The following is a 10,705-nucleotide window of genomic DNA, read 5'->3' as shown; positions in this document are numbered from 1 at the left end:
ACAATCATAAGGAAATTTTTGAAGAAAACCCCTTATGAACTTTGGAAAGGCTACCCACCAAACTTAGATTACTTGCACATCTTTGGATGCAAATGTTTTGTTTTAAATAACAAAAAAAATTTGAGAAAATTTGATCCAAAGGCTTATGAGTGTTTGTTTGTAGGATATTCCACAACTAGTAAAACATATAGGGTTTATCATCAAGATGCTAGAATTATTGAGGAGTCCATACATGTTACATTTTGTGATACTAACTTGGTACAAAGCATTTTGGAAGATTATGATGCAGGAAATCAAGCTCAAAAGGAAGATGAAGCTGCTCAAAATCATGAAAAAGAAAATTCTGGACAAGCTGAACCAGAAACTGCTAATGCTGAAAATTCAAGAGACAATTCCATTTTGTCTCATGAATCTGAAGGAAATTCTGCAGCCAGCAGCGCCCAGAATCCCTTGGTGAATGAATCTGCCTCCAAGTCCACCAGACCTCGTGAATGGAGATTCTTGAAGAATTATCCTGAGGAATTTGTCATTGGGGACGTCTCTCATGGAGTGCAAACAAGATCTTCCACTAGAAAGGCAAATGAAGGATCAAACATTGCCCTTCTCTCACAAATAGAGCCTCAAAACGTCAAGAAAGCACTCAGTGACCCTTCTTGGGTTAAAGCTATGAAAGATGAGCTTCTTGAGTTTGAAAAGAACTAAGTATGGACCTTGGTTCCAAGGCCTAGTGGAAAGAAAGTGACCGGCACCAAGTGGATTTTTCGGAACAAGTTAGGAGAAGATGGTAGCATTGCAAGAAACAAGGCAAGGCTAGTGGCACAAGGATATGACCAAGAAGAAGGAATAGACTTTGATGAATCTTTTGCCCCTGTTGCCCGAATGGAAGCCATAAGACTTCTCTTAGCTTATGCTGCATTTTGTGGTTTTAAATTATACCAAATGGATGTGAAATGTGCATTTTTGAATGGAGTGATAGATAGAGAAGTGTATGTGAAGCAGCCTCCTGGTTTTGAAAATAAAGAGCATTTTGATCATGTTTTCAAACTATCTAAAGCTCTCTATGGTTTAAGACAAGCTCCTAGAGCTTGGTATGAGAGACTTAGCTCTTTTCTTTTGAAAAATGGTTTTCAAAGAGGCACCACTGACACAACTCTATTCATCAAGAACTCTAATGATTCTTTTATTCTAGTCCAAATATATGTTGATGACATTATTTTTGGATCAGCAAATGAATCCCTTTGTTCTAAATTTGGAAAACTCATGACAAGTGAATTTGACATGAGTATGATGGGTGAACTTAATTTTTTCCTTGGGCTGCAAATTAAACAAACTGAAAAAGGTATTTTCATTCATCAAGAGAAGTATGCCAAGGAATTAGTTAAGAAATTTGGTATGGAAAATGCCAAACCCATGGGAACTCCCATGCATCCTAATTCTAAATTAGATAAGGGAGAAACTGAGAAAGATGTTGATGAGACTAGGTATAGAGGAATGATTGGCTCTCTTATGTACTTAACTTCCTCTAGACCCGATATTGTGCAAAGTGTTGGATTGTGTTCTAAGTTCCAATCCAAACCAAAAGAGTCACATCTTTCTGCAGTTAAAAGGATCATTAGATATGTTCATGGCACATCCAATTTTGGTCTTTGGTATCCTAAGATTGATGATTTTTCTGCAGTTGGTTATTGTGATGCAGATTTTGCTGGTGATAGAGTTGATAGAAGGAGCACTTCGGGTTTATGTTGCTTCCTTGGGAAGTCCTTAAATGTATGGTCAAGTAAGAAGCAACCAACAGTGGCCCTTTCCACTGTAGAGGCTGAGTATATAGCTGCTTCCTCTTGTTGTTCTCAGCTTTTATGGTTAAAAACGCAGCTTGCTGATTACAAATTAAATGCTAAAAATATTCCCCTGCTGTGTGATAATATGAGTGCCATTAATATTTCTAAAAATCCAGTTTTGCACTCTAGGACTAAACATATTGAAGTGAAATTTCACTCAATAAGAGAACATGTCCAAAAAGGGGATATTAGTATTCAATTTGTCAAATCAGATGAGCAATTAGCAGATATTTTTACAAAACCATTAGCTGAGGATAGATTCTGCATGCTTAGGACTTGCCTAGGAATTTTGAGTTATGATTCCTTGTTTGAAAAATGCTGATGAATTTGCTGGAGCTTTTTGTCTCATAAACAGGCATGAGACAATTCTGGGCAGGTGATGAACGTTTCCATCAAGTCAACGTGTTCTGGGCTTGTTTCAAATGAATCTCAATCTGGGCCAACCTCAATATTCAGATCAAGAGTGGTCCAAATGTGTTTCATTAATTTCATATCACCTCAAGGCCCAAATATGAATGTTACAATCTTGTTTGTTAGTTTTTGATGACTTGTGTGTTTCATGAAAGGTTTTCAATAAATGTTTTGTGGCCCAAAAGGTTTTCAAGAGGATTTAATTTTGGCCCAAAAAAGGTGTTTCAGGTTAATTTTGTTGTTTTTCTCAAATTTTAAAATTAACTTCTCTTTTATTTTTTAAAATCAAATAAAATCTTTCTTTTATGAGGTCATGTCTTTTCAAGTCTTTTCAAAGGTGATGCAGTTGCATGGTTTTAGAAATTTGCTTTTGGGTACGGTTACCAACACTCCCTCTCTTCCCTCCATAACTTCTCCACACACTCTTCGGTTTCTTCCCACTCACTTTACTGCATCTCTTCCCTCAAAAGATTGAAACTAACCAAATGAGGAAGAAAACCATTGCAAAAAGGGCTCCTCGTGAAAAGGTTTTCAAGCTACCCACAAAGCCTTCCACTCGCTCTCAAGACCGCACCTTTACCCCTTTTCCTTCTCCTCCTACCTCTCCTCATCGCTGTGACCCCATGGCTCGGACCAAAAACACTCCAAGGTTTCCTGCCTCTGTCAAGCCGACGCCACCACCGAAGGCCACACCTTCCAAGCCTGGCTCCTCAAAACCAAGTTCAGCAAAGCCTGACTCCTCCAAAGGCAAACGTCAGGCGACTGAGGAACCCATACCCGAACTAACACAACCAAAATCCAGGTCGGTTCCAATGCGCTCTCAACGAGGTAACACTCGAGTCCCTCTCCAAAATGTTAAAGAACCAGACATTGGACCTTTTGATCACAAAGCTCACTTTTTGACTTCTCATTCGAACTATAACCCTTATAGATTCAAATCTGCCATGAACAATAATTTTTATGAGAAGGTTATCCAGTATCGTACCCTTTGTCCCTCTTTTCTTGCTGATTTGCCATATTTGAAAAGAAAAGGTTTTCCTTTTGTTGATAACTTGATTTTTCTGGACTGGAATCACCTTTTTGATATCAAAAAACCTGTTTATCCCTTGTTGGTCAAAGAGTTTTATGCAAACATGACTTATCATGAAGGCACTGCTCATTCGTATGTCAAGGGCCGAGATATCGTTTTAAACAATGAGACCATCAGTGATGCTTTGAAGTATACTGATGTTGGGCCCTGTGCCTACACGTCAGTTAAGTGGGATGAAGGAGTTGGTGTTTCTTACAATGATGCCCTGGCTAGTATTTGTGAACATATCTCTTTAATAGATGGCATTACACCCACTCACAAAGTCCTAGGATATGAGCGTGCTCAACTGCACCGAATAGTCAATCATATTATTCTGCCTCAAAGCGGCTCATATCAAAGGGTTTCCTACACTGATACTCTTGTTTTATATGCCCTTCTCACCAAAACTGAAATTTCATTTGCTTATTTGATGGTTAGATACATGTTTGACTCTGTTAGAAGTGAAAAGAACAAAGCTCTTCCTTATGGCATGTTTCTAACTTGCATTTTTGAGTATTTTGGTGTTGACTTGACCAATGAGAAATATGAAAATAGACATTCATATCTAAAGGGAGGTGGTTCAGTGAAACAGCAAAAAGGACCAACTCGATCTGAGAGAGTGGTTCTAGATGATGATGATGAAGAGTTCCTTCCAGATGATTCTACTGCTCCTTCCACTGAGGGTACTTCCATCTCCACTGGGAAGAAATCCACTCTGCTGAATGTTGTCAGGGATGTTGCTCAAGAGTTTGTCTCCCAATCGAATCACTTGATTGAATTGAGCAAAGAGAAAAGGAAGCTGGCTAGCAAGCATGAGAACTTTCTGAAGAAATCAAGGGATAGGGTGGCTGTACTGATGACTTTCATTGACAACCTTCAAAATGATGAAGACATTGCCACAGATGTTGAAGAGGAAGCTGCTTCGGATGGGAATGGTTCTGATGCCTAGGATTTGTCTCATTAAAACTGTTGTTGCTGCTCTCTTTTTGTCTCATGAATTCTACTTCTTTAGTACTTTTAAATTGTTTCATTTTGGATGACTGTGATAACTCTGGATATTACTGCACCTTTGGTAGTTTAGTTAGCACTTTGATCTGTGCTCTAACTCTTTTCTGCAGGATACAAGACTTTGTTTTTGTTGATCTTGTTTATTATCCGCCCTTGATGACAAAAGAGGGAGTAATAGCAATAGGACCCTAGTATTTTTTGGGATTTTTGCTGCATCCATACTTGAGTTTGCATGTTGAATAATCTTTGCTGCATTAATACTTGTTTTCACATGCTGAATCTGTTTGCTGATGGTAATAGCTTGATGTTGGGTTGATTATGATATGTTGCTGTCTGATTCTGACCCTGATGTATTAAAACTCTATTTTGGCCATTTAAACTATCACTGTTTGCTATACTTTTGGTTGGTACATAGCATCTGTTTAGTTCCATATAAGTATATGTAAACAGGAAAGAAGAGAAGAGCATAAATTCAGGGGGAGCTATCCTTGAAAAGGAAAGGGGGAGCAACATAAAAGCAAATGACAAAAATCAAAGGGAGTTTTCTAAACCTGACTCAAACTCATTTCCTTTTGATTATAGCTTAAATCATGTTTGTCATCAAGGGGGAGATTGTTGAGTTAAGAAATTAACTAAATTGATTAGTGATGACAAACATTATTTTTTAGCAAAATAAATAATTAGTGTTGATTAATTATAATTTACCTATTAACTAATTGTTTATTGTTGCAGGCCAAATGTTAATAGCCCAAATGGAATAAAAGGCATTCAGCAAAGAATATTAGGCTGAAAGCAAAATAAAGAGCCCAAGCAAAAGCAAAGAAAGAAACCAAAGAAATTAAATTGGGCCAAGCATACCAATACCCGATCCAAGCCCGATCTGGTTTCAGAAATGCAAATCCCTCTCTTTTGCTTAACCAAAAGCAACGTCCTTTTCCTCTCTAATCAAGTCACATCAAGACTTCAGTAAAGTAAGAAAGAGAAAGAGAAGAAAAGCTTCCTCCATAAGCCAGTAACCAAAGAAGCAAGAAAGAGAAAATTGAAGCTTGAGGCACAGAAGCAAAGAACAGAAAATCCAAACCAAATCAAGCTTAAGAAAGGTAATCCATCTCATCTTGCATGAATCAGATCTTCATCCCTTCTTCCCAACTCTCTGCACTATCCGAAAATGGCATTCAAGGGAAAGTTGATCTCTGTTCTTCACTGCTACAAATCCACGGTCACAAGAGATTCTTGGGGACCAAGTTGCATTTCTATGGCTAAGATCAAGTTGACCATAAGAAGATTTCTATTGTTACTGCTTTGTGGCTTTCGGTCAAAATGAGTAAGTCAGAGGGAAAGTTTTTTCTCTGAGGATTAAGGTGAAAAAGTGAATCTGTGAGTTGTTGAAGCTCAAGGCTCAAGGTGTTGACCTTGGAAGAAGAACCAAGCAACATGCAAGGAGATAAAAGAAGCTTGCTGTTCATTCAGAAAGCAAGGAGAGAAAACCAGTGAATAGAGGTTATTGTTCTGAGAGAGCTCTTTGAAGAAGTTCAACTAACTGGACAGTGTAACCTAATCAAAGGTGCATTCCGCCAGTATGAAGAACTGAATCAGAGGCTTGCTAATCTGGTTTTTCGCATAGCACAGAGGCTGTTGATGACGTCAATCTCCTTCATGTTTTACTGATTGTAATGTTCTTTTCAATGTTTATCATTCTGCAATTTCTAGTGAAAAAAGGCATTGTGAGAAAACTCAAGTAAAAGCCATGAGTGGAAAAAGGCTGAGTGAAACACTTGAGAGAAAAACCTAGAGTTATTTTCAGATTTCTTTAGGTGTGTTTGTGTCTTGTATCTTGTACCTGTAAGGTATCCCTTTCTTAGTTGGGTTAGCACTAAGAGGTATAGTTAGGTATTATCATAGCCAATGTCAAGTTAGGTTAGAACTTGAGTGTGAAAGGATTGGGTCAATCCTGTGTTATTGGTATATGTAATACTGTTAACTATAGTGAAATTCTTCCATAGTTGTGGAGGAGACTGGATGTAGGTTGCATAGCACAAGGCAACCGAACCAGGATACTTGCTGGTGTTAGCTTTTCTCTTCTCTGCTGTGTTCTGTTTTCTGATATTCATGAGACAAAAATAAATTGTCTCATAAATTTCCGCTGCTGAGTTCAAACAGAATCAAAACTGCAAAGTTATTTTAAAAGGGTAATAATAGCAACTAAAAGGAAGGCATAGATTCAACCCCCTTTCTCTAAGCCTACCACAACCTTCAATTATGTTTAAGAATTGATATTTGATTGTTATTAACATATTTGTGAAGATGTTCATTTTAACTTTTCATTTTAATTTTATTTTTATAATTTTATATTTTTATTTAATTATGACTAGGTGAATCTGTGACGGGTGACTTGACCGGGTCAATTATCGGTCGGTTAGAAGCTCCTTTCGCATAATAGACCTCACCATCAATTCAATTCCGCTGATGCCGTACATGTTCTGGCAACTCCGCCGGTGGGAACTCAAAATCCTATTCTACCCTGCCACAGCCACTCTCCTCCGAACTCCAACCACATGCTTCCTGCATTCCCTTTCGGACCCACCCCACTGGAAACCACCATCACCACCACCGCCGATTGTTTATCTTCAGAATCTCCTCAAGTTCCGGAGGGACAAGCCCGCCATCGAAGTGGAGCGAGCACTCGACCTATGTGGGTTCCAGCTTAGCGACAAACTCGTCTTCGAAGTGCTTAAACGGCATCATTCTGATTGGAGACCCGCCCTCGTGTTCTTTAATTGGGCTTGTAAAGCGAGTCCCGAGCGAAATGGGTATGTGCCAAGTTCCGTCGTTTTCAATGAGATTGTGGATATTCTCGGGAAGATGAAGCGGTTTGAGGAGCTCTACCAGGTGCTCGATGAAATGTCCCATAGACAGGGTGTCATGAACGAGTTGGTTTTTTCCACATTGATTCGTAGGTAGATTAAATGTTCTATTATAGAGCTTTGGATGTTTGATTTTCTTATGTGATATGTGATCTCAAAATGATTCCTATTAGCTTTTCTGAATTCTTTAATATCACTTTGGTACATTTTAAGAGCATTAAGTCAACTAACTAGGTGTCATTTAAATATGTGAATGGTTAATTTTGGGTGCTCTCCGATTACAGGTATGTGGGTGCACATAAGGTGGAGGAAGCTGTTGGAATATTCTATAGGAGGAAAGAGTTTGGATTGGAGATTGATTCTAAAGCATTTAGGACACTCTTGATGTGGTTGTGCAGGTACAAGCATGTAGAAGATGCAGAAACTTTGTTTCGCAGCAAGGTGAATGAGCTTCCACCTGATATAAAGTCCTGGAACGTGATCCTCCATGGTTGGTGCATCTTAGGGAACACACATGAGGCGAAGAGGTTGTGGAAAGACATATTGGCATCTAAGTGCAAGCCGGATCTTTTCACTTATGCAACATTTATCAAGGCAATGACCAAGAAGGGGAAGCTCAGCACTGCACTGAGGTTGTTCCATGGCATGTGGGATAAAGGTTGCAAGCCCGATGTTGTGATATGCAACTGCATCGTTGATGCTCTTTGTTTCAAAAAGAGAGTTCCTGAGGCATTGGAAGTTTTCAAGTGCATGAGCGAAAGGGGCGTTGAACCTAATGTGGCTACTTACAACTCCTTGATCAAACACATGTGTAAGATTCGGCGAATGGAGAAGGTATACGAGCTAGTGAGTGATATGGAAAGGAGGAAGGGGAATTGTTTGCCTAATGCTGTTACTTATAGCTACTTGCTGGGTTCCTTGAAGGAGCCGAAGGAAGTTCCTGTGATTTTGGAGAGGATGGAGAGAAATGGGTGTAGCATGAATGATGATGTTTACAACTTGGTTTTGAGGTTGTATATGGAATGGGATGACCAGGATGGGGTGAGAAGAACATGGGAAGAGATGGAAAGGAATGGATGGGGACTAGATAGGCGATCTTATACAATCCTGATTCATGGGCACCTCAAAAATGGGAGGACGAAGGATGCCTTGCGCTATTTTAGGGAGATGGTGTCTAAGGGAATGGAGCCTGAGCCAAGAACTGAGAAACTATTGAGTTCCATGAACATTCAGTCAAAAGAAAGAACAGAAAAACAAAAAGGATGATGGTATTGGAGTTATCTAGTGATCCAATTCTTCCAATAACTTCATTGCCATTGGTTTGGGTTCTCTAAGTCGAAAATTGCCAACAGTAATATATCTTTGAAAGGCATTGAGTGCTAATTACCGAGACGCATAGGATGTTGATTTGGTTGAATTTTCGAACATTGAGATATTTTGCCAAACTCTTTAGATTGCCAAGAAGCAAGGAAAAAAGATAACCCGACACCAAATTTTAAGATTCAAGATTTTATGTTAATTAGAGGGTCCAGAAATTAGAAGGCTGGGGTTATTTCGCTCCCTTATCTGTTTATGATAGCTGTGTTAGTTGGATAAGCTTACATTTTCTCATCCAATTAAGCACCTCGGCAGATTTTCTACTAATATTTAAAAAAGAGAATTCAGCCGGCAATAGGAGGAACTATCTCAACTTAGTCTCAATCAAACAGTGCTTGGAAAATGAGAGAATGTACCGCTGAAGAAAGGAATGGAGGATTTGAAGAGTGATAGAGTTTGAAATGGAAGTTTCTTATAAAATTGATGCGTGTATTATGTTGGTTGACTTTGGCCTCTGTTTGTTTTTCTTGATTCTTTTTGTTTTTAGTAAGTAAATGTTTTGACAGTGAAGGCATTTAGTTTTTGAAGCCTTGAATTAAAATTATTTACAATTTAGTCTGATTGAAGAGATCTGGTAATTGGGAATGATTTCTACAATTTCTTAGCTCAGTTTTGCAGCTTCAGTATCACCGGAACTACACACATGTGATCAAAAATGGAAATTTGTATATTTACAGCTTAGTGATACAATTCTTGGATGAAAACCAAAGCAGGGAAATATCAAAGATGAAAGTGCCATGTTACATATCAACTGGCTTCTGTGAACAGGACATGGTACTTTAGCTTTGGATCATATTTCTTGAGGTCAATCTTCCTGCTCTTTTTCTTGGCATAGAAGAATCTAGTCCCAGCTGCTGAGACAAGCCTGATGATCTTGAAAAGCAGCTTCTTCTTAGACCCCATCCTTCTCCTATGTGTTTTCTTGTCAGGTTCACCTCCCCTCTTTCTACTCAATCTCTGCCCAACAATAATATTGAAGTTTATTCCTTTTATTAGAAAATCACTGATAAAGCTTCGAATAAAACTTTGGATTTGATTGTTGGAATACAAATAGTTTGTACCTTTCTCTTTGTGGTGTTTGGAGCATATCTTTTGGCCTTACAAATAATGGGGTGAATTTTTGGCCTTCTAAACATCTCAGTTGACAAATAGCCTGAAATAACAAATGAGTGATTTTGATTCAGAGAAAGTTGAGAAACAGAGTCAACTATTGGTGATGGTTAATCAGCAAATAGTTGTAAGCTTTATGAGTTTACACTACATACAGTACTTACCTCTGGAGAACACAGCATGGGAGAGGGAAGCAGAAGAAAAATGAAGGTGATGGGAGAGGAAATGATTTCTTTTGTGACAAGAAAGAGTTAAGCCTGTTTTTGGACAAAAATGTGCTATAGCTATAGCAGTCGCCATCTCTCTCTGTTTCTTTGTATCTGACAGCGTATGGGTAAAGATGAGATTTTAACTGCTAGCTCGCTTTGATTTCAAGTAAAGCTTTTTTCTGTGTTCTTTATCGCCACTGTTTTGTCGTGTTTATTTATTTGTTTTACTGGTTTCGATTGGAGATGATGGTTTTTTTTGCAGCGTTGAACCCACACCCCCTCAAGAGAAGAAGAATGAAAATCTGGCCACGGATTCCTTACTCCCACTTTTAGGTGGGAGTATCATTTTAACCACCATAAAAATATTTATAAGTAGAACCCGTTTTTTACCCGGACCGGCTAGGTAACCGGTTTCCGGTTTTTAGAACCATGCTTGTATCAATTGTAGGATTGAATGCCCATGCTACATGTTACAATCGGCTTTTTTTTGGTGACTAATAAACTTAGCCATTAAGAGTTGCGCCCTAATTAATATAAGTATTTGATAAATCATTAATCTCAATAAAACTTCTAGTGGTGCAATATTGTCATAAAATTATTCCAAATAATTATCTTAATATTTAGATGAAAAATTTGATTTATTTATATAATTAAAATCATAATAAGTTATTCCTTGTATTTTTTATTTGGTAGCTGTTACTTTCGATGTTTAAAATGAGTGATTTGAAAATACCCCTTAGCAGATTTCTAATGCTACATAAGTTCATTTGATTAATTATCATTAGTGTGCTCTAAGAATTATTGCAATGATAATTATAT

General features: G+C 38.2%; 2 protein-coding genes across 2 annotated transcripts; one reads left to right on the top strand and one right to left on the bottom strand.

Moving 5' to 3' along the window:
- The first annotated feature begins 6,717 nt into the window (after positions 1–6,717).
- On the top strand, positions 6,718–9,164 carry LOC107623467 (putative pentatricopeptide repeat-containing protein At3g15200). The gene is made up of 2 exons (XM_016325735.3): positions 6,718–7,283; positions 7,475–9,164. Exons 1-2 carry the CDS (start codon positions 6,793–6,795, stop codon positions 8,454–8,456), a joined length of 1,473 nt encoding a protein of 490 aa, XP_016181221.1. The 5' UTR covers positions 6,718–6,792; the 3' UTR covers positions 8,457–9,164.
- A 150-nt stretch (positions 9,165–9,314) lies between these two features.
- On the bottom strand, positions 9,315–10,007 carry LOC148578924 (uncharacterized). Its single transcript, XM_088502865.1, has 3 exons — positions 9,842–10,007; positions 9,629–9,720; positions 9,315–9,524 (listed from the first exon to the last, which is right to left on the bottom strand). Exons 1-3 carry the CDS (start codon positions 9,975–9,977, stop codon positions 9,315–9,317), a joined length of 438 nt encoding a protein of 145 aa, XP_088358991.1. The 5' UTR covers positions 9,978–10,007.
- Positions 10,008–10,705: the final 698 nt, after the last annotated feature.

The sequence above is a fragment of the Arachis ipaensis genome, chromosome B10 (assembly GCF_059453495.1).
Source record: "Arachis ipaensis isolate K30076 ecotype BB chromosome B10, ASM5945349v1, whole genome shotgun sequence".
NCBI lineage: Eukaryota > Viridiplantae > Streptophyta > Magnoliopsida > Fabales > Fabaceae > Arachis > Arachis ipaensis.
The sequence above is the reverse complement of the archived record's forward strand: the minus strand, read 5'-3'. Positions and strand labels throughout refer to the sequence as shown.

Bases quoted from the DNA above. Each gene is read 5' to 3' on its own strand.
- LOC107623467 (XM_016325735.3), top strand. From the start codon at position 6,793: ATGCCGTACATGTTCTGGCAACTCCGCCGGTGGGAACTCAAAATCCTA. The intron at 7,284-7,474 runs GTAGATTAAATG...CTCCGATTACAG, and splicing joins TTTTCCACATTGATTCGTAG to GTATGTGGGTGCACATAAGG.
- LOC148578924 (XM_088502865.1), bottom strand. From the start codon at position 9,977: ATGGCGACTGCTATAGCTATAGCACATTTTTGTCCAAAAACAGGCTTA. The intron at 9,721-9,841 runs GTAAGTACTGTA...TTGTTATTTCAG, and splicing joins CCATGCTGTGTTCTCCAGAG to GCTATTTGTCAACTGAGATG. The intron at 9,525-9,628 runs GTACAAACTATT...ATTGTTGGGCAG, and splicing joins CAAACACCACAAAGAGAAAG to AGATTGAGTAGAAAGAGGGG.